The sequence below is a fragment of the Marmota marmota genome, unplaced genomic scaffold (assembly GCF_001458135.2).
Source record: "Marmota marmota marmota unplaced genomic scaffold, marMar, whole genome shotgun sequence".
Classification (NCBI taxonomy): Eukaryota; Metazoa; Chordata; class Mammalia; order Rodentia; family Sciuridae; genus Marmota; species Marmota marmota.
This window is the reverse complement of record NW_025999991.1, coordinates 593,715-618,838: the sequence shown is the minus strand read 5'-3', so window position 1 is coordinate 618,838 and position 25,124 is coordinate 593,715. Positions and strand designations below refer to the sequence as shown.

Sequence of the window (25,124 nt, the reverse complement as noted above, 5' to 3'; positions counted from 1 at the left end):
GCAGCTGTCCACTGGAAATAATTGCAGAAATATTTTGCCCATTGGCCTAAAATCAAACATATGTCTTACTACAAAACTAAAATTTAACTTTCTTTACCGATGTGATAGTTATTGAGGATTGTTAATTACAGAGTTATGCACCTGGATTGTCAGGCTGGCAAAACATCTCAGTTTTGGAAAAGATCTGATTTTATGTTTTTAAAATTTTTTCTAATATTTAATATAAAAAGCCCACATTCTCACATAATATCTTTTGGCCTTTTTTTCTTAATTGAATATTTGTCAAAGATTGTGCACATGTATTGAAGACGAGCTAAAGAGTTCATGTTTTTGTTTCCCTTGTCTTTATTTAAAGGATTATAATAGGTTCCAGAGCTAACCATGCTCTTCTAATACAAATTGCTCAAGTTATGTAAATTTTTAAATTATTATAAATTTTCCAAGAACACTATGCATGTGTATAACTCCAAATGACTTGTGAGGCTGAGGTAGGAGGTTTACAAGTTCAAAGCCAGCCTCAGCAACTTAGCAAGCCCCTAAGAAACTTAGCAAGACCCTGTCTCAAAATAAAAAATGTAAAAAAGGGCTGGGAATGTGGCTCAGTGGTTAAGCACCCTGGGTTCAATTCCTGTACCAAATAAATAAATAGATAGATAGATAATTAGATAAAATTACTGTATCTTTAAAAAAGGAATATAGCAATTATTCTAAAATTTTAAAAGGAATAATTGCTGTAAATTTTAAAAAGGAATAATTGCTAATATAGCGAGTCTTTATTATTTTGTTGTCTACTTCCATTTTTTTCTATAATATTTTCACGTGTACAGAAAACAATAGCCTTTATCTAGTTTACATAAAAGGCTTTATGTTAAGGTTGGGGATTTTTAGTGGAATAGTCAAAGAAACATACAGCACATTTGTCATTGTGATTAATTGTCAGCAGTGCTATACAAAGTACTATGGTTTTACCCAGACAACAGAATTGACAGGCATTATTACAAATGCCATTCAAGTTTCCTGAAGATTCTGCCATCTGTAAGTAAGTGCATAACTTTTCTTAGGATAAATGAAAATGGCATTACTTCCACATGGCTATACAGTTTGTCTACTGCATCCTTGCAGGAAGTCAGACATGACTTCTCAGTAGTCTGTGTGACATTTCCCTCATAGAAAATTAAAATAAAGAAAACATTACCTTCTGTATTGTAATGATGCCTTCCTGTGTATCTTTGTCAACAGATATCTTGAAAATCCCCAGTCCATCACCATCCACAATTTTGTACTCCATTTCTGCATTAGCGCCTATGTCTGCATCAGCAGCTTTGATTCTGGCCACAACTGAGGCTACAGGCAGTGATTCTGGGACATTGTATTGATAAGATCCTGTGAAAGTCAAAACAAGAAATGAATAAAACCTAACACAAAGCTGACCAAAATAATAATAACACCTATTTTTTTTTGCATAAACTTTACTTAATTTGTTTTTGCTTTTCAATAAATATGTTAAGACAATATGAAATAAATGAGTTTTCATATAGCCTCAAAAACTTATAGTCATGAGTCGATCAAGACAACCATGTGAGAACAGACACAGATGGTCTAAGGAAAGGCAGGAGAAATATGTTATTGTTAATAAAAATAAATTTCAAATAATTAAAACATGATTCATGCATAACTGTTAAATTTAAGTAATTGAGTATAATTATCATAACTAATATAAACATTAATAAATAAAAACCAAGTAGCTTGGGTTCCTAATAGGCAAATACGAGCCTCATTATTTCTACCACCTGAAGACTGGAATTTATTTAATATCTTTTCCTGAATTTTTTTTTTTTAGAAAACTGGACAAGAAAATGTGTAAAAGAGTGATCATTTTCTTGTAGCTTATAAATTTACTGAGGATAAGAATTATTTTTGTGGGTTTTATGTGCAACTGATTTGGGGATTAATAGTACAAGAGAAAAAGCAATATTATTCATACAGTTATAAGAAGTAAAAAAAAAGAAAGAATAACTTAAAAAGTGTTTAGTGTTTAAAATAAATTCTTTTAAACATCCTACAACTAACTAACTAACTAAATAAATAATAGACAGAGGAAGAAAGGAAACTGCTCAGAACCAGGTGTTTCTTCACCATTTCTCTGTAGGCATTGACTTCTCTTGCCTCCGGCCCCTTGTTCCATCCCCTTGGGGTTGTTAAATTGTTGTGCATTTGTACTTAAATGAAGAGAAGAGAACAAATTCCCTTGGAGAGGACTTTAGGAAGGAAGACGTGTCCACATGAAGAGACTACATTCTGTTTCTGGCTGAGACTTGTTTGGAGTTTTCAAAAGATAGTGACAGTTATCATTTTTTTTTAAGTGACTGCAATATATGCTTATGATTTTTGAGAGTGACTTATTTCACACATCTAGCAATGTCCATAGGAAAATTCAAGAATTTCAAGGTTAGAATAGTAATTAAACTGTAGAAAAGATCCCAGCAAAAATGAAAATCTCACTGGCATATCCTGGGCTTTCCTGACTTTAATAAGTAGCAGAGCATCTAATAAGCTGGAGACCCTGTGCTTGCTCTTGGCAAAGCATGACAACTAATGCTACTAAAAGTCCAAGTATCAATGCTTCTCATCCCAGGTTTAAAGGAAAGAGTAGCAGTTAATTTTATTTTGAGCCCAAGATAACCACATTATTACTTTCATTTTCTAAAACTCCTTCCTTCTCCCCCATAATAAGCTGTCAAGACCACAATTAAAGACAGGCTCATTTAAAAAATATATAAATTTGGGATCACTTTTTAAATTACCAGGAGGTATTACAATGTTTCTTGCACAATAACATAAACATTAAAATATGAACACTGAAATTGTAATAGCTAAAGAAGTGTTATTTAAAGAAAAAAAAAACTGGTTTTCATAGTTGCTCCTAAAGCTTCCTTGTTTAATATTATTTGCTTCCACTGTTGGTTGGGAATCTACTTCTGCATTTTAGAGATACTGCATAGATGTTGTAGCCTGTATATCTTTTTTTTTCTTTATCATTCTAAAGAAATCCCACATGTGAACAATAAAAATAGGAAACTAAAAAGAGTCAAGATGAAATGCTTTTCACATACACAACACTTCTACCTGGAGAACATTCTCCCCCCCCTCCCCATTTTCTACTGGATAAGTCGAAAGCTGCATTGGTCAAAGAAGCTGAATTGAGAGCATGTGGTTCTATTCCTTTTGACTGATTTATTCTGAAACACTGAATGTTTATGGTAGAACCGCCAAAGGAGTGTTTGGTATGCATGAACTGCTTAAAACTAAGAAATGAAAAAATAAAATTTCTTATTGCCTTTTCTTGATCTTAGAAATAAAGCAGTATTTTTATGTGTAGAATTGATGAAGTATATTACCAATTGGCAACAATCCTATAACTTACAAAATGTTTCAAAAGAATAGTTTTAGAAAAAAAGACTAAGACACAACATTTGTCTGGTATTTCAAATGTGAGTGAAAGAAAACTTGTATTTATGATAGCATTGATACAAAGACATGATTTGTCTTCTGGACTCTTACTGGGTTAAAATTATGTTCCATCTTACTGGGTTAAAATTGTGTTCCTGGTAAAATAAAATGTGAGGAGAATGCAATAAAGAGATAGAGAAAAAGAGAGAGTGCGAGAGAGTGAGAGCAACTTACAAGGAAATTTAGTTAAAAAACAGTGGCTTACTTCGAGGAAAGCGAGGTGGATTATCGTTCACATCAGTCAGGGTCACAGTGACTGATGTAGTTCCTGACAGTCCACCATTTTGACCAACCATATCCTTTGCCTGAATGACAAGCAAATACTGGTCTTTAGCCTCTCTATCCATGTTTGGAAGGGCAGTCTTGATGACTCCTGTAAGATTTCAAATCCCAGTAAAATGCATGATGAATTGTACCACACGTATACTAACAATGAGCAATGACACAAGGAGCTAGTCATTCTTCGGCTGTTCCTTTTCCATTCTGTTTACTTTAACCATTTTAATATACACTAAATACCAAAGAAATATTTCAAATATATACAATATAAAAAAGAAAAAAATGATGCAATGCAGTCTTTTCAATATCAGATGCAGAGAATTATCTAATTTTCATGAAAATAGTTAAGAAAATAACAATTAAAATATACAAAATGGGTCCCTATGTAGAATAATGAGAAGTTATCTATTCAAGTACATAGCAGTGAACTTATCCTCTTTCATCCCTTGTGAAAACTTCGAGTAATTTACAAAAAATTCATTATCAATTACCAAGATTCCAAGTTAAATAACGTTTTTATCTTAAGCAACCATATCTTATTTAGGTCTGAGCACTGTCAAACACACGGACACACACCAGCAACACGTTGATATTTTAAGCATTTAAGTTACACTTATTTGAGCAAGTTGAAGTTTTTGAACAGTTACTTACTCTAATACACAAGTATACTTTGGGTCTGTTGCTGCAAACACAGCAATGACTTTAGCTACCTCCTTTGAATCTTGTGACACTCTATGCACTACTTACAATTAACCTTCGAAATATCACAATTAAAATGAAAACAACATAGATGTATATTCTCTAAGTCTCAGGGATAAGTTTTTAGTTCATAAATATTCTTATCTGTATCCTAATAATCCTAGGAATATTTCCTGTTCCTTCTTCAATATTTCTAACTCTATGGTAAACAACTGTTAACCTCAATGTCTCCAAACACACACACAGTCTTTACCTAGAAATTCTGTAATTCTAGAACTTACATAGCTCTATCTTTACCTTTTATCTTCTTTTAATTAATTAATTAATTAATGCTGTTAATCATGTTCTTTGTGTAGACAATGTTTTTTATTAAACACTGATTATCTTCATCACTTGACCAATAAATATACTTATCACATCTTTGTGAAAAAAAATACTAAGATGAATTATTTTTGAACATGTACTACTAACAATTTTAGTGTTTTTTTTTTAATTTCTCTACATACCCAATTTTTCCTTTCAATACTATTATGTGCCAGTGAATTATTATTTTGAAAATTTCTTAGAATGAAGAGAAATCTATGCATCTCAACTAACTAACAAAGCAAACACTACAGACTCAGCCTCTTGTAGTTTTGCTTGGTGGCACTATTTTTTTTAAAGAAAAAAAGCATCATTAGGATAGAAGTCTGGTAGTCCAAGTTATTTTCTTATTTTTCACACCTTTAATTTTCCCTTTATAAGAGACCCTAAAAATAACATTTTCAAAAGCTAAAATCACCTTAAAATTTTCAGATTAATTCATGTGGCAAAGGCAATTTCCAAATGCCTTGGCTACTAAACATAGTTTGAACAATAATAAAATAATGGAGAAAAAACAAATTTAAATAAAGGCATTTAATAATTCTGTATTTCTAGTTACATGAATTTTGCTGGCTTTTACTATTAAGTGCAAGCTTTCTACATTCAGAAAATAATTATACATTAGATTTCATTTTCATTTGTAATATATTACATGAATATACACACACACACACAGACATACACATACACAGAGCAAATTATTATTACAATGTCTCTGAACTGGTAAAGGTGAGTTTTGACTAACTGGATGTCTATAATCTGTGAGATTTTCAAGAAAGTTAAAAATATTGTAATGTGTCATTAATAAATATTACATTAAAAATCAAATAAATAATCACATAATAATATTTTCAGTAAATTTAAGCTCTTTTTAATGAGAAAAAAAGCTATCCATTAGCTCTTCTGGAGAGACTGGCTCCAATTTTAGGCTTTCTGAATAATAGTTTTCTATAGATTTATCATCTGACTCAGTAATTTGGAAATTTCCACTTACTTGTGATCCAGGTTCATGCATATAAAACATAAACAGACTTACAGTGTTTGACAATTGTCTGGATTTTTTTTTCTCTTAGTCTAGGAAAATTTCTGATTGTTCTCTAATGTTCTATAAGTCATTCATGGGTTTTCAAGGCCTATTCTGTTACCATGGCATCTTCTGAAATTTTCAGTGTGTGTACAGTGAGACATAGACAAGAGCCACTTCTGCAATCTGCCACAGTTTAGAGAAACACTCATCAGAGCCCAGATGCTGCATACACAGGCAAGGACATTAGCCTCAGATTTCTAATGAGCCTAGCAAACAAAGACTAGGGGTTCTCAAACTGTAGGGATTCAACCATTGGAATTTCCTCACTAGAGCTAACTCATCATTTTTGGATACCACCCTGAGTGAATTAATATTCCAAAGAGAATCTTAGTATTGAAAACTCAGCTTTCTCAGGGATCTAATTAACCAAGGAAGACTTCCTTATGATAACTAGAACCTAGGCTATCTGCACTCACAACTCCCAAAACCATCTGTGTTCCCCACTCTCTTCAATATAACCTTCATTCTCTATACTCATGCCAAGAGTTCTAGAACTGTAGCATTAACAGAGGCATCAGCTTCCTCATGCTTCTGTCCTGTAGGTGTTGAATGTCAAGAGGTCAGCACTAGGAATGAACTGAAGCCATTTGGTGCAGCCTTGGTCAGAAGTGAAGAGTCAACCCCTGCAAGAGCACCACCAAGACGGACAAGAGGCCATGCACAAACATCAAATTGTGAAAAACTGCCAGGAGTGGTGGTGCACGCCTGTAATCCCATTGGCTAGGGAGTCTCAGACAGGAGTACCCAGAGTTCAAAGCCAACCTCTGAGGTACTAAGCAACTCATGAGACCCTGTCTCTATATAAAATACAAAATCAGGCTGGGATATGACTCAGTGGTTGAGTGACCCTGAGTTCAATTCCTGGTACCAAAGGAAAAAAAAAAAGATTGTGAAAAATCCACATCACTTGCTGTTTGACTGTTTGCTTTTAACAGGAATTATTGGATATCATGTCAGTTTTCTTGGTAACTACTTTTAAGATGATAGTTTTTGTGTGACTGAGCACCTGTGAATGATAATAGATGTAACTGGTATTAAGGTGAAGGTATATCTATTAACTATAAGCAATTTCTTTCAGCATTCATTATTGAGGTTTTAAAATAGCCCAGTGATGGTTATTACAAACATTAGCTTCTTTGGCCTTATGTTATGTCAATAAGTGTTATGTTACATGATATTAACAAACATAGCAGATATCCAGGAAAGTACTGCAATACAACAATTTGCTATTAAGGACACATCTACAAATCTTAATACAAAATGATCAGTTGTTATATTATAGGTGAGAAGCACATTCTGATTGGGTAACAACAGTCATTTTAAAAAAAATCCATTCAGAGTCCTATATGCCACTTTCTTTCATGAGGAAAGCACCTGTTTGAACACTTCATTAAGCATAGTAAACCCAACAACTCATTCTGTGATATGACCTATTGATAAGCACTGAATGTTTAAAAATTATAAAAGCTAAAACCTTAGAGTAGAAAGGATATCTAGAGAATGTGAAGGACAAATATTCTTGTTGGGTAGATCTTTTACACTTCATTTGCGTTGGAAAAATAAATATACCTACATATATATATGTGTGTGTGTGTGTGTGTGTGTGTGTGTTATCTATATATAGATATATAAATACATGTATGCTCATAATAATACCTTCAGAATAACTTGTTACATATATGTAGATTTACAAAAATGAATATGGACTGGGGTCAAGCAACATTTTTTCTTACAAATGTATAAACTGAGGCATGATAAAATAGATCCTGGACAAAGCAATGTCAACTTTTGAAAAAAAATAAACATTCAAGAATCTTGAAAATTAATTTTCACAGGAACTTAGAAAGTAGAATGAACCTAGATGTTTAAGATCTGCTTTCTGTTTTTAAAAATACTCCTTCGATGAAAAATTGTAAATAGTAGAGCACTAATTATAAATGAATTTACTAAATTAGGCAATAAAATAAGTATGCTACTTCTATGACTGATAGTTATCCGTAGACTTCATCAAATATGAAGTGTAATACACAGCCCCAGCTATGATATAGTATGGTTTGTACAATACAAACTTTCAGTGCATAATATTCAGAAATATTTAAATTAGATATTAACTAATCATATGTTTTGAAAAACACTAATAAGCCCCTAGGACAGTTTAATCTTTGCCAGAAGAACAAATATAAATGTGAAAAGTACATTTATTTGCAAATATTTGTAAATGTGTATGTTCACCTGTGTTGATTATATATCATCTGAAACTTGATTGATGATGAATCTCTTCCCAAAAAGTTTTGATTTCTTTCTAAATTTTTTTGTATTACCCTTTGTATTATCTGTTTTGCACATAAGTTAGTGTAGCATAGAACAAAGTCATAAAAAGACAAGAGAACCGTCAACAGAATTGCAGAACTAAAACCAAAAGAGTCACCGAGGAGGCCTTTCTCTCACAATCATGAGGGGTAACTTCGGCAAACTTTGATACAACCTGAGGCCCATCCATATCAAGATACCCCACAGCATGGGATGTGAGTAAATGGCATATTTGGAAAGGGGGGTGATTTTTGGTGATGGTTTTATACTCACATAAAACTATGATAAAGCAAGTGATATGCAAGGGATAACTGGGGAACCACACAGTCCCCAATCACATGTTTAAGAAAGAACTTCTAAAAAATAAGTGATGTTCAACACTCCATCCTTCTTCCAGAGCTGGATTCATGACTCTAGGGCCTGATCTGTCAGACTCACCCCAAGCTTGGTTTAAAGTTCTGCTGATGACATTTCAATCCTTAAAATTTTTAAAGCAAGGTGTCTGCTTTTCATTGTTGGCTGAAGATTATTTCACCAGTCCCGCCACATGATCAAACAGAACCACATGTGGGATCTATTGTTTCACAGGTCGCAGAATAAATGGACCTTGCAACAGTCCTGTCTCCTAATCACTTTGTGAACATCATGCAGACAGGGATAAGAATCGTGATCTTTGTAGTATGCAGTATCTTGTTTCTGGTACCATTTTATTGGCTTATAAAAGTAAATTGTCAACACTGTTAACAATTTTGAAGCTACTCAAATTCTGGTTTTGCGAAGGAAAAAATTAAAGTGAAAAAACAATTGACTCCTAGTCACAGGGCCAGTGAGCACAGCTTCAGGTGGAATAATGCACTGAGGTCTTAAGTACTTGCTACTTTCTTCTTAACAGTTAAACAAACTTATGGGAAGGTATTGCCTGGGCCTATTTTTGACAATCTTTATTTAGCATATATTCAACATTTTTCCTGTCAAAAATTAACTTTCTTTTCCAAAACCCTTAGGTTTTGAGAAGTGGAAAATAATGTTGTTTCTCACATAGATAAGAAGCAGATTGACACCCCATACGGAAGGCTAACTAAAATTTGATTTACAGCTCTCCATGCCCTAAAGGACTGAAAAATTTCCATTTTTGTCATAAAAAAGATTCAACATTTTTCCCCCCTAAAAGTGCCTTCTGTGTAGCATGAATTAGCTGAGAGGGCAAAAATGCTCACAATATCTCTGTATTAATGACCGTAAAAAGAGAAATCCCAATGATTACCATGGTTGCTACATTAAAAATAGACTTTCTTCTTCTTCTGTAAATGGGATTTCTTTAGATTCTGAAATTAAAATTGAGTTTACTTATTTAAGGACTGATATCATGGCATATAATATTGTTCTGTTGATTAATTGGTGAGGTATTTATCTCATAGGACTACCGGAAAATTCTGTCATCTGGCAGCAGAACTAAAAATCCCAAGCCATTCATTAGTAGCAGGAAAATATTTAACCCTTGGGATTAGTACATGCTATTTTGGGGAAGGTTACATAATGAAAGAGTGTATAATTTGTGAGAAAATTGTCAGAAACTTGTCAATGTCTTTCTAGATTGGAAAAAAAGCAGATATATAAGGGAAGGGGTAGGTGTTCAAATTGAGGTTTCTAAGATCCATCATTGAGTCAAACATCAGCACACTTTCTACATTCACCGAATTCCTATCATGAATTCAGTACTTTCATTACTTTTCCTAGAATACTTGCTTAACTATAAATGTTTCTCCCCTCTTAGATTTTCCAGGCGGTTCCCAAACTATGCCATTATACTGGTATAAAATATGCATTGTAGTCTTTATAAAAGCTCCAATGAATAGGCCAGAAATAAATTTACCTCTCTGTTCATGTTGTTTCCAAAAGATGTTTAAATTATTTCCCCATGTAGAGATTTGAGAATGAATTAATATTGCTATTTTTGTAAATATGCAAAACAGGATCAGTTCCATTAAAATATTCATTTAGGATCATAGGTACTATTAATATTTATTACCATAAATTTAGATATGTAAAGAATTCTACTCCATTGTAAAGGCAGAATTGTTTATAAGAGTGAATTCCTAGGGATGGGGCTGTAGCTCAGTGGTAGAGTGCTTGCCTAACATGCGTGAGGCACTGGGTTCCATCCTCAGCACCACATAAAAATAGATAAAATAAAGTCATTCTGCCCATCCACAACTACAATTTTTTTTCTAAAACTAGAGAATTTCCACATTTTCATGGTTAGAAAAATAATCAATGGCACACACCAACAATATGGACAGCTATCTACCCATAGAATCAGATATCCTAACACACTAAATAATAATTTCATAACTGAGATAACAACCCCTCTTGTTATAGTCTTATTTAATAAAAAACTATTTCAGCTTAAAGCAAAACATAATAAACCAGTCACATAAATGTTCTAGTCATGCAATTTTGCACCTCATCAAAAAAGTTTCTCTAAAGCTAAAAAGAAAAATTAATTTCATTTGATTTATCAGATCAACTAATTGTTTCAACTAATTTCCCGGAGAAAAACAGCCTCTAGAATGAGAAACTGAACTTACTTACTATCTGTTCAATTGCTGGGCAGAGACCTTTCTGCTTGAGTTTTTAATTTTACTACATATAATAACCCAATGTGAATTAACCAAAGGAAACAAACAAGAATACACTTAAATTTAAATAATCAAAATTTTCTTATAGACAGCAGATAGCAGTTGAAATACTTTTGAATATATAGCATTTGTTTTATTTTTCAGGGAATTCAGATAAATGTCACAAACTATTCTTGAAAAGGCTGTAACTCCTTTATGAATAATATTCTACTTTTTAAATCAAAGTCAATATATTTAGAAAAACATAATATAGTGTCTATAATCAACTCTATTGAATAAAAATAGCTTATATTAATTCTAAGCCATGATATAAATGATAACCAAAAATACTGCTAAGTTTCACTTTTTACCTGTCTTGGGCTCAACGGAAAAGTACGGCTGCCCCTGCAGAATACTGTAGACCACTCGGGCACTGTTCCCATATGTAGGGTCGTCAGCATCGGTTGCTGTCACTTGTACCACTGAAGTCCCTAAGTGACAATCCAGAAACCTTCAAATTAAAAACTGTCATATGCAGCAACACAGAAAAACTCACAAAATATTGCAGATTCTACATTAAGTTTATTTGTATTTTTTTCTTTTTTAAAAAATTTTTATTTATTTTTGACAGCGGAATGCATTACACTTCTTATTATACCTATAGAGCACAATTTCTCATATCTCTGGTTGTATACACTGTATATTCACACCAATTTGTGTCTTCATACTGTTACTTTGGATAATAATGATCCTCACATTCCACCATCATTTATAACTCCTGTCCCCTTCCCCTCCCACCTCTCTGCCCTATCTAGAGTTCGTCTATTCCTCCCATGCTCCCTGTCCCTAACCCACTATGAACCAGCCTCTTTATACCAAAGAAAACATTCAGCATTTGTTTTTTGGAGATTGGCTAACTTCACTTAGCATTATCTTCTCTAACCCCATCCACTGACCTGCAAATGCCATGATTTTATTGTCTTTTATTGCTAAGTATATTCCATTGTGTATATATACCACATTTTTAAAATCCCATTCATCTATTGAAGGGCATCTAAGTTGGCTCCACAGTTTAGCTATTGTGAATTGTGCTGCTATAAACAATGATGTGGCTGTGTACCTGTAGTATGCTGTTTTTAAGTCTTTTGGGTATAGACCCAGGAGAGGGATTGCTGGGTCAAATGGTGTAGAGATTTATTTGTAATTTTTAATTCATCCTCTTTCAAGTCATGTGAAACATTGATTTTTTTAATTAATATAAACCTAGAGAGATAATAAATTCTAATAAAAACTTTGAAATCATGAAGGGATATGAAAATAGTCTGGCATAAAAATACCATTGAGGATGCATGTTACCATGGGATAGCAAGAACAAATGGGGCTGTAATTGTACGCATCTTATCCATTAAGGGCAGGTAGCAAGTCCATCCAGAACAAACTCTACTAGTTCCAATTGCTGTCCAAAAGGCAGTCTGAGATGTTGAAAGATGCTGGAATCTTTGTGGATACCTTAACGATGTAAGTGGGTAGAGTCAGCAGAAACCACACTTTCATTAATTACACAAATAATGTTTGATAGATTTAATTGGATATTATATGGCTACCTTATCTCTTTGATGATTATTTTATTTTAAATTGTTTTTACTAAGATATTTTAAAACAAAACATTCAACTTAAAAATTACCAGAACTCTTCCAAAGAAGGAAATACATGGTAACTTTAAAGTGGCATTACGAGTTGTTTTTCCATATTGCATGTCAAGTTTCTTCATTTTTTCATGCTGTAACTAATGTAATATGAAGAGCATTTATTCTGAACTGTTGCTTTTTTTCCACTTGGAAAGCAACTTTCAAAATTTTAGAGAAACACACACTTACTTAGTTTATATCTTTATGTATAGATTGTTATATAATCTATACATGACAGAGAAGGAAAAGTTCCTTTATGTATTCTTTAAGGGTTTTGTTGCTGATAATTTCTAAAATACATAATTTAAATGTATCATCTTCTTTAAATGTGTTTCTCACAGTTGTCTTTTAAAATGCTTTATAAAAGTCATTAATGCTCATTTTTACAAATACACTCCATTTTTTCATATTATAATTTACCTTATCTATTTTGTTTCAAATTGTGTAGAATCTATTTGGTTATGTGTATGGCAGCATTTTTAAAAATTCAACAAACAATTTTAAACAAAATAATGAAAACCTGAACTTCAGTAAACTGTGCTTAGAATAATAATACATTTATTTCTGAAATTTTAATTAATTTGATACATAATACATGATAGATTATATTTAATAAACACAGCAAACATACACATTCACAAATATTTGCAAACAAATATACTTTCCATGTTTATATAAGCTCTTCTGGAAAAGACTGAACTGTGCTAGGGGCTTATTAGTGTTTTTTTTTTTTAAATATATAATTAGTTAATATCTAATTAATATATTTCTGATTAAGCTCTAAAAGTTTGTATTGTACAAACCATACCACTTAGTGGCTGTTATAAATGCTTAGTGAAAATTAGAAACTGCATTAAACTATAACTTGTTATACATTTATAAAACATATTTAATGTTGGTATCCATTATTCTGTGTTTGAATTTTCATATTAATCCAGTAATTTAAATTGGTTTTCAAGTGAATTCTAAAGATGTTTGAAAATAATCTTCTACAAAGGGTGGAGCTTCTTTTACTCAATCAAGTAAATAAAATAACTTGTCTCTGTGTGTAATAAGCATGCCATTTGATATTAAAATAGGCCATCATAATCAAAACCAGAAGGCAGCTTCTAGAACAGAAGTTCACATACCCTAAATGTGCACAGCTATGTTCTATAAGGAGAAGAAAATCTCAGTAAGCCACTAACACCAAAAATGCCCCCAAAGAATTAGAACTGCTAAGCTGAGTCACATCCCTCAAACTCTCAAACTTTTCTGTCTTCCTAGACATTACTAATCTGAGAAAATGTGGTTCTCTTTACTCCAAAACCCCTGGAATCCTACTGCCACTCCTGCTGCTGCTGCTGCTGTAAAGAAACAGTGGGCAGGAATCACTTTAAAGTGTGGTTTGGGCACTGAAATGCTTCTACATGTGCTAGCTATGGTGAGATTCTGCCTCTGTGGTTCAGAATTTCTTAGGATGATTCTTCTTTCTCGTTCCTCTAGTAGCTGGAGCTGGGGTACCTCAAAAAATCTTCCCTTTCTGACAAGAATAGAAATTTAGAGTCACTAAATCATGACCCTCAGAGAAAACACAGAACATCTTTGCAATCTCTGTCCCCACTGTATAGTTGATGTGTCCTCTGAATATGTGAGTGAATGAAATGACCTCTTTAAAGAAGGAAACAGATCACATTGGCTAAAATGTGTTACAAGCTCCTGTAACATATTAAATAAACATCCTCCTTAAATACCCAAAACAAGAGGACAGATACAACTCTACTGGCCTTTAGTCCAGTTTCATTTCTTTTTTATTTGTAAGATTGTCCACACTTAAATGACACCTTGCTGAAACCAATTCCACAAGTAGCTGAATAATGGAAATTTAAACCAGAATTTATACTATTTGCTATAGAGTACATGCTGGAAGCACTTTACTTGCTATTTTTCCAATAAGGAAGAACTTCCAAAAGGCCTTTGCCACAGCCTTCATTGTTCTTCTATGTATCTCTAGCTGAAGATCATTTTATCATTATTATATACTCACTATTCAATTTTCACTTGGAGAAACTAAGAAGAGTTAGTGGTGTCACACGACGGTATATGAGGGTCCAACCACAGGCACCACACACAGGCACCACAGACAGCTGATCCAAGTGTGAGCCTGGGCAGCCCCTGAGGGAGTCACAGTCTGGTCAGTGAACCCTGTCCTATCACCATACAAGTGTTATGGTGCTGTGTCGGCAAGGATTTTGCTTTTAACTTCTTAAGCATAATTGTAATTGCATTTTTAAAATAAATTAACATTAAATGAAAAAGGAACTATAATCCCTAAATATTTCTTAAAGACACAGAGATGGCTATGTAAAATGAAATATGTAAAATTCAAAAGTATAAACAGTACTTCCTAATATTCCATACAAATAAAATAATGTATAGAATGATGAATTTCTGGTTACTAGCATGACTCAATTTTTCCCTTCATTGCAACTGATGATTGTCCTACATACACTAATGTGCTTTTTTCTCTGCACCTAATAACAACTTAGTTTTAAAGACAAACTTCCTAACACCACACAGATCCAAATCCTGTTCTGTATTTTAGAATTTGAAGCTTAAAAAAAAATAAATACCACACTTACCTACAGGAGACATTTCGGGAACTCCTGCTGTGTAAGGCCCATCCAAAAACTTGGGTTCATTATCATTGATATCCTGGATTTTGATGACAAACTCTGATTCGGGCTCCACGGGTTTGTTGGTGAGCCTGTCCAGTGCTTGAGCTCGGAGAGTGTAGTAGGCCTGCTCCTCGCGATCCAGTCTCTTGGTAGCATGAATATCCCCAGTGTTCTCATCAATAATGAAAATGGAACTTGCCCCTTCGCCTGACAAGATGTATTTGATGGAACCATCTCCTTTATCAACATCAGAGTGAAGCTGGTGAAAAATTCATGTGAGATGAGATTAACTTACAAGAGAGTCAGCGATATGGAGATATGTAAAAATAATTCTTATGTCAGGCAGCTGTACATGAAATTTTATTGTTCTTGGAAAGATAAGCTGAACGCTTATTGTGCACAGCAGAAAGGCTATTAGAATGTGTCATCTTGCACTTGAGAGCAAGACAATTTCATTTCTTCCTGTAAACAGTCTCATTTCCAAAGGTATTTTATAGCATTCCCACAGAACTTGTTGTAGTGTTATTTTTTATTTGATCTGTCCTTGCCAGTTTTAGCCATCTTCTTTGAACACAGCAGACATTCAGTAAACACGTATAACTGGTTGATCCCTATTCCAAGCAAAGAGATTTTTCTAGAGAACATTGGTCAATTCAATTCTAATGCATCATTTAATATGCTTTTTAGAAAACCCCACATTCTTTATGGGTTCCTGTCTCCCTTCCTAACCCCACACCCACACACACCCCTTTCCATGATTAACCAACGTGGATGGATGTCCAGTTACTAAATCTGTCTCCAAATCCTGTTCTGTATTTTAGAATTTGAAGCTTAAAAAAAAATTACACTGCTCTCTAAAGTAGGAATTTTAAATCAATACGTGCATGGGACTTCAACTAAAACCTTTCTTGAAATACCAAGAACTGCATTAGATTTGCATGATTAACCCCGGCCTTGGCAGCAGGGGCAGCACCTACTGATTTGCATTTTCTATCTGAAACTGTCCCTGCTGTATGTCGGAACATTATGTTCAACAGAGGAACCTTAGGAAACTCAGAAATAATTACACATTTTCCTGAACTCCATAACCTGAGAAACACACTACTCAATCTGTCATTTCAACAATCTTTCATCTCCTAACTGCCATCATCCAGGACTTTTGTTAATATGAATGTAAAAACCCGATTTACCAAATAACAAGGCTTTTCAGTGCCCTACAGACTACATTTGCATTTTTCAAAAGATGAGGTTCTAAAAATATAAAATATGGAAAACCACTTAGGCAAGTGTGGGCACATTTTCTTCCCTGGTATCCATGCAAGACACAGATTTTGGCACCATGGATCTCTGTGACTTTCCCACTCCACAGTAACTGTTGTATTTATACTCTGCTTCAGGATACTTAAATACCCGATTTATCCCTTGGTTTCTGTGATTTTGAGTCAGAACTAAATAATAAAATAATAAGTTTCTGTCAAGAGTTATAACTTCTCAGGGTGAAGTCATCTGGTGGATTGCCGTGCAAAGTATCTGCCTGACATAGAGGGTAGGCATATTCTTGAAGTGCTGTGAATTAACTTCCTTAAGTCTTTCTCAGGATTACTATTATATATGTGTCTTTCCCCAATTTAAGAAGAAAGAAACATGAGAATTGTTATAGATTGGGTCATGAGAACTTAACTAGGTGTCAGTCTCTGTTCTTACTATTCTTTGTATAGTATAACATGATCCTTACTATTCTTTGTATAGTATAACATGGAAAAGAGAGGGACATCAAATTCTGTTATGGTTTGGATGTGAGATAGATGTCCCCCCAAAGCTCATGCATGAGACAATGTAAGAAGGTTTAGAGGAAAAATGATTGGGCTATGAGAGCCTTAACTCAACCAGTGAATTAATCCCCTGTGGGATTAACTGAGTAGTCACTGGGTAGGATGTGGCTGAAGGAGGTAGGTCCTTAAGGATGTGCCCTTGGGGTATATATTTTGTATCTGGCAAGTGGAGTCTCTCTGTGCTTTCTGATCATCATGTGAGCCCCTTCCCTTCTCTACACTCTTCTGCCATGATGTTCTGCCTCATCTTGAGCCCTGAGAAATGCAGCTAGCTGTCTATGGACTGAAAACTCTGAAACTATAAGCCCTCAAATAAGCTTTTCCTCTTCTACAATTATTCTGGCCAGGTCTTTTAGTCATAGCAGTAAAAAAGCTCATAGAACAAATACCATGTCCATGACATGCCCTATTCCATTCCCAAAACTCTAATCAAGTCAAGAGGACAGTGAATGTGGACCCAGGATGGAATGTCCTGTTAGTATTATCTAAGGGATACTAAGGAATGTGCACTGGGAATCTGGAAGCAGATATCATCTGTGAGAAGTGTTTTTTTCTAAAGTTATCCTAAAGGCAATTGCTCCTTGGAATGCTGGTCAAATAAACAAAATTAACCATGTCATCAATTCATACATACATTAGACTGTAAAGGTCCTCCCTCCGTAGTAGTGACAGGAGTCAGAGCACTACCCATGTAGCTGGTGGTTACAGGTGGCCGTAGCTGGTAGCCTGTTAGTAGGTGTCAATAAACTCTGTGTTCCCCATGCCATCTCGGGGTACTGTCTTCGATCTCTCAGCAACATATCCCACAGCCAGCCCAAGAGCTGCTGTGGACAGCACAGCATTTCATTTAATATTCAAAACTACCCACACGATGCTACTTATAGATTTGGAAAAGCTAAGGACATTGCCTGGGCTCATCTAGCCAGCTTTCTCCCAGCACCGGGATTATGAAAATGGGCAGGCTCATACAAGGTCCAAGTCACCACTTGCTACAATGAACTTCTGTCTGAGAGGTAGACTGTTGCCCTGCGTGGCAAGGACATCAAGACTCTCTGCAAAGAGGAACTTAAGGACAGGGATCCTGCAGCCAGCTCACCTGATCACTCTCATACTGGTTTCCATCAACACACTTTTTGACTTACCAGAGGAGTCCTTTCTGGACTAGGTAAACAACAGTAAATGCAACAACCCACAGCAGCATAAGTGAGTCCTCAGACAAGTGTGGAAGACAGACAAATTATTTTTATGTTGATATGAACGTGTTCCACAACTCAGTCTCAACACCATTCTCCTAACACTGCCCCCATCTCGGCTCCTGCATCGCTGGTGACTCTCCAGTGGCTATTGATAATGGCAGTGTGAAACCTCAGGGGACATCCAGATGACTGTAGGAATATTAGTAATACATCTTCAATCAAAGTTTCTCTACATCTCTATATCACGTTCAGGAATCCCACTCATAGAACCAGTCTTTAGGATTCATTAAATAATTCCTGTCAAACGATTGCTGTCTTCATAGCAGGGTGATATAATGCCCCTGTGGTTTTCCAGGTATGGGACACCCCCCAGAAATTATTTTAAATATAAAGCACACCTTAATACTGTATATGAGCTTCACCCCAGATTCTCAGGTGGCATTTTTGGATGATGGTGGTATTGGTTGATCTCCACTACTGACACAGTAGAAGTAGAAGCTTCATACTGCTTATTTCACCTCTCATTCAAGGATCACATAACTTTTCTATTACTTACCCTGCTCTAACACACACACACACACACACACACACACACCACAAATCCTTTTCCAGGTGCCCTCAACTTTATCTTTTCCCCATCACTGACAATTTTTTCCCAGCTGGTTCAATCACTAGGCTAGTAATCACTGCCAAAATTCACAAGCAGAAAATTGCTTGGAGTCTAAATTCTGTCCTTGCAAGGTGAATGCAAGCATCTGTGGTTACAAGTGATGACCAACTTTGGAATGTTAAAATGGATGCATGGTTACCGGATATACTCAGACAGTTCATCTGTGGGACTATGACCATCCGACTACTCTTAATAGGTGGAATCAATCCATGTTGCTAGTGAAAAGCTGCTCTCTCCCCTTGATGAAGAAGAATGCTCACCAAAGAAGTGTAGTAACTCAGAAATAGCAATGAGATTTTTAAGCTAACTCAGGTGTTCCCATAGAGGCACACACATACATACACACACACACACAAACACCACACACCTTACACATCTTTGTCAATATCAGCTATTACAAACAAAACTGAAACATGTAACTCCACATGGTAAAAACTTATGAACAGGAAAACAAAAATCTATAGTCCCATAATATGTAAATGAATGAATAAACCAATGAAAAGCACAACCCCAAACAAATATTTGAACTCTATTTGGAGCAGAGTGAGACCCACAATATTATACGTTTTTCACATGCAGATAGTTTTGTAAATGTTATCCTGAACTTAGTCTACAAAATAACCAAAAACCAAAAACCAAACAAACAAGCAAACAAAAAAAACAAAACTCCACTCCTCTACTCATTAATCATCAGACAAAACTCAGCTTTCCTAAATTCTCTGAAAAATATTTGTTGTGACTCCAAAATAAATATTTTTATAATATAGTAACATTTTTTTTCCAAAATGAATCAACAATTGAGGACCACAGAACCACTCAGTTGAGTCGACCTCATGATAAGGCAGCAGACAAGCGGAGGTGGAGACACAACTGGTGTGTGACTCTGACATGTCACTGTAAGCACTGTGAACAGTGAAATGCAGGAATACCAAACCGGGTTGGACTCTCACAATCTATACAGGAAGGAATGCAGAGGAACCTTTATATGTGGCTTCAAATGTCTTTCCTAATAACCCACAAAGGTTACATCTCCTCCTACTTGACAGAGAACTCCTCACCGTTTTCTCCACTATATTTGGTCCTTTATTCATTCTCTCTGAGCTAAGGTCCTAGTTCAATATTTTGAAAACTGACAATTGGCCTATTAGAAAAGTTATCAATTATCCTCTACTCTTAATGACTCACATTGTCTAGGCTGTCATAACACTTGTAAGAAAATATTTTCCTTAAATATAACGATATTCTATAATGTCCCTCATCGAATATGCTTTTTAAAAATATCAATAGTATCTTTATTGATGAGTAACAAAACATGATACTGAGGTATGACAGCAACTCACAGTTGCTCCTGAGGTTGGCTCAAGAGGACTTTTGGGGGTGGACCAGAACATGGGCCTGACAGGGGGGCTACACAGGGGTCCTGCCCCTTGGGTCTGCCCATTTCAGGGAGCATCTGTTGCAGTGTTTAGGATCATTTTAGAACTTGTGGGAAGCAAATATTTGCTGAGAAACTAGTTGTTTGGGGGTTATTACAAAGTAACTGGACCATTTGATCTCTTGATCTTCATTCTTTTGGATTTTGAGCATACTCATCAAATACGCTTAACTGCTCCCATGGTCAATGGGTTTCTAAGCATGGAACCCAACCTCCTGGACACCATCTCTCTAGCCCGGCTTGTCCACCACATCTCCCAGTGCATTCTTTGCTCCAAGCCTCTTGGACTAGTCCCCTCGGCCTGAGCATATCAACCATGTGCATCCTTTCCAACACATACCCCTCGTTGTCTGGCCCACTCGCTGATATCCAATTCAGCCAAATACAAGTTCCTTCTCACTGAAGCTTTACAATCCAATCTTTTTATAGCACCTCGTTTGAATTTCTGTGACAGAATTCATTTAATTATGCTTCGTATAGCAAGTCTTAACTTTAGTTGTTTTCATAGCAAATTCCTTCCATAATTTATAAACTCCTTAAGGATTATCCTTTTTATCATCATATTCCACCTTCTCCATAAACAGTGTGCTGGTATTAAATCTGGTAAGTCTATAATCCACTTTGTAAGATGGTAATTGTTGATTTATTTCAATTTCTAACACTTAGTGTTTTAATACTGCTAGGTAAAACAAAGCAAAAATAAATAAATAAATAAATAAATAAATAAATAAATAAATAAATAAAATCAAAACATCCTATATCTCTAAATGGTTCCCCTTAATCCTCTAAACTGCCTAGATGGAGCTCAGAGACCTGGTGCTGTATTCTCATAGTCACACTTGCGTGCTGTGTTTCACATTTACAAGGCTACATTCCCCAGGAGGCAGAGCCCTCATGGAGAAAGACTTGTGTTCTCATTCCTCTGTTTTTCCAGCTCTTATACAACACACACACACACACACACACACAAACACACACACACACACACCCTACATACAAAGACATTGAAAGATACATGCATGTCCTTGGATGCCAGACTCTCCATGCCCTTCATTTTACCCAACGTTTATTTTGGAATTTTTGATTTTAAAACCAACACCAAAAAATACAGCACTACACTGCTGCTCTCATTATTTTCTTATATCTCTTTAATCAAATATAGGCTGATATAAATGACCTGGCGTAGCACTTTTTAGTCCATTTGCTAAAGAAAATCTGAAAATGGGAAATATTCCTCAGTCTACCAGACTGAGGTAAACCATCAATTGAATAATTTAATACAGCGTCTTGCTAACTTGCCCAGACTCACTTGGAACTTGCAAAATCTAGCCTCAAAACTGCCATCCTCCTGCTTTAGGCTCCTAAGTTACTGGGATTCTACGTGTGCACCAAGGTTTCCAGCAATTATTTGAGTCTTTACTCTTAGTCTCCTTGTCTTCAAAGAAAGAGGTAAATACATTTACCATTGGACTTCCACTAAACAATTGTGATTACTACTTAAGATAGTATGACAGAATGTAATTCATAAAAATAAATTATTATAATATTGAAATTTTAAAATTTTTAAAATATTTTTTGCCTTTTGAAAACATTCTCAATTTTCATGTCACAAAGAACAATCCTGGTGGTAAGATGAAAGTATTGGAAAAGGATCACACTTAAAAAATTTTTGACTCTAAAAATAAAACTACATTAGACTGTAGCCTCTGTCATTCTCCTCTATGACCTATGGATGACAAGGGTGGCAATAATTAGTTTTGCATTCATTTTTTCTTTAAGTGAGCATTGGAATAAGAAAAATACACACTATATAAATAAAGCTTTGCACTTCTGGTGTATTTGTGGACAAAAATTGAGTAATAATATCAGAACAAAAATTAGTCCACTGAGCAATAACTTGATCAGTCTGAGAAAGGTTTATATTAAACATATCAGCCAAGGCATCTAAATTGAAAGTTCTGCCATACTTTCGCTGATTACAGGTTATTGATCCTTAAAGTTTAAAAGTGTATTCCACATGTTAAAACCTGTTTAACTTACTTTTTTCAAACTTTTACAAGATTATCATCACAAGCAAAGAAGGTGGATATAAAGCGTAATTGGCAGAAATGAAATTGCTCAAATATACACATTACATACCAGTTTTCTTTTCTCATTATGCCTTTAATAAATATTTTCCACATGCCACTGGATGCCTTGTAATTATCAAGCTGCTGAGGAAATAATGCAGATGAAAACAAGTGTAGGAAGCATTTGTTTCCGGCTGAAGTGTTCCTAATTTATAATCATCATTGTGGTCCAGGATAATGGAACACCATTTACTTGTGAAGCATCTTTGATGAAGATGTATGGTTTCAGAAGCTTAGATATTAATTATTATACAGCATAAAAATGAACAGAAGTATGATTGAGGAAATGCATTGGTAATAAAAAATTGTCAAGAAAATTTCATTTCCCCCTTCTTTTTTTCAAAACCAACAATAAATAAAAAGGAAGAACTATTCAAATTGTTCTCATTCTCAGAAAAAAGTTCGTAGTAATTCAGTTGTGGTAGGTATTCAGACTAGGGTAGCAGTCATTCATGTAGCAGAACAGTACAACTTCAAGGTCACTTACCAAGGAGCGGCAGGTATAACTTGACACTACACTCTGCTCCTTCCTGTGCTGTCTTGATCATCCTCAAATCCCAATTTATTCACCTGTTATAGATCCATATCTGTAAATGTACACTTGAGCTTGGATACTGAAGTGAGAATAAAATGAAATAATGCCTTTGGAAGTACCTTTGTGAAATGAAACCTTCTATCCATATTTATAAGCTTACACATAGTGGTACAATAGATTTATCTGGATTCCTTACAGAAAACGATCTTGCTTTTGTCTGAAAAGGTTGCACATCTGTGCCCCTGGCAGGCTTGCTCAGGGCGGAACATTCAGACCAAGAGACAGAAACTCAGAAAAGCATTTACCTCCCTGAAGGAAACTCTATAGCACTGATCTCACCCGATCTCTGCCTCCTGTCTACAAGCCATATGCAGCATGTCCACCTGGCCTCAAAAGTCTGCCTGGAGTCAAATCCCAAAGGACAAAATAGAGCCTAGGCCTCCTGCTCACACCATGTGATTGGGAAACTCTACCTTGCTACTTCAGAGCTCCTGGGCAGCACCTGACCTTAGTGATAAATTCCAAGAAATGCACCCAAATCAAGTCCCTGGAACATCTAAGTCACCTCCCCGCCCCCGCCCAAGGGAATAACTGTTAATTTTATCTTTGAAAATGGGCAGGTGGAGCAGAAAACCTTCATTGAAAGGCTACGCAGCACCACTGAAAGTGCTGTCTGAGGACAGCATCATTTGCCCAAGTGGAAATGATCAGAAATTGAAGGGAGTAGCTTAGCACCTGTTAAGCAATTTCAAAGAACTCAAGGTCTGCTAAACCCCAAACCAATAATGAAAATCACAGGGATTGATTTTTTTTATCTTAGCAATTCATTTTCATTGCATTTTACATTATTAGAAGGTCACAATGAAGTGTCCTCTGTATTCTCAAAAAAAATGTAAACATGAAAAAAAAATAAAAATCTACCAACAACAGAAAATTTGACCCTTTCTCAAAAATCAATGAGCAGCATTGGGCCACTACATAAACCTTATCTGAAAATTAATTTGAATGCTTCTAGGCAATAATCCTCTAATACTCTTTTCCTGTCATAGCATCAGAAATAAACTAGAAGACGCTTGACACAAGAAGCAGAAGATAGTCTGCAGAGGGCATCTGTAAGACCTTCACAGAGGTCTCCTACCTGACCCTGTGGAGAAGACAGACACTCACATCTTGCAGAGAGCAGTGGAACAATGTGCTTGCCGTATATTTCCTGTCTTTTACATCACATTTTCTTGTGCGTTAGAAAATAGAAATGGTAATAGTGCAATGGAAACATAATTTTGGAATCTGCATTTTGGGAAGAAAACTTAAACACTTGTGTAATCTAAAGAAAGAATTCTCTCAAGGAACTTTCGATTCTACCATAAGGATAAACTGGTCCAATCTGACCTAATTGATGCCAACATGTGGGCAAAGGGCCTGAAGAGCCTTCTCAACTCTACAGCGCCACAGAAGATCAGCCATGCCCTCTGCTGCCTGCTGGACTTCCTCACCTGCCCATGCTTACCTCCTCCTCTTCTCCCTCACAAGTGCTTGTTCCAGAATGCATCCCAATAAATTCCCAAAGGCAATTCCTTACCTTGGAGTCAGCTTCCTGTGGAAATTGCCCAGCAATGTGCACACACTGAGTGACTGATTAGTTCAGAGTCTCTCTGGGCACACCCACACCAAACTCTCTCTTTCAGAGGATGGTGACTGAGAGCAACATTTATATAATTTGGTTAGAGGTGTGTGGATCAGAGCAGCAGCAGCTAACATAGGCACCGCAGGGTGGCAAAACTCATAACAGTCACTACCCCAGGCAGACTGCTGATATTCCTTTCAGTAGACACCTGATATATTGCCATTTTACACATGTTCCCGAATGTTTTCTTATAGAGAAACTTCACCCTGTAAAGGAACCAATCCCAAGAGTGGGGGAGGATTCTCTGTGGTGCTTATCATTCAGAAATAGGAAAAAGCAAAATTGCCTTAGCTCAGTGAACCCAGGGATCCACCTTCATGAATTACCCCTCAGGTCTGCACCCCCAGGCTGAGCATTTTATGTCACGGGGCATAATGCTCATATTATTTCTGGGCCTTTGGAAATAATGTATTCTGAATATTTTTAATATGT

General features: G+C 35.4%; 1 protein-coding gene across 2 annotated transcripts in view; it reads right to left on the bottom strand.

Annotated features, from left to right (window-relative positions):
• The window catches only part of Cdh7 (cadherin 7), a 122,125-nt gene that overhangs the window by 56,248 nt on the left and 40,753 nt on the right, over positions 1-25,124 (bottom strand). For both annotated transcript variants that reach the window (XM_015499558.2, XM_015499557.2), the window contains exons 3-6: positions 15,176-15,470; positions 11,238-11,357; positions 3,716-3,883; positions 1,196-1,383 (exon numbers count right to left, since the gene is read on the bottom strand). In XM_015499558.2, coding sequence (XP_015355044.1) covers positions 1,196-1,383; positions 3,716-3,883; positions 11,238-11,357; positions 15,176-15,470 — 771 coding nt within the window. The remainder of the gene's footprint in view (positions 1-1,195; positions 1,384-3,715; positions 3,884-11,237; positions 11,358-15,175; positions 15,471-25,124) is intronic.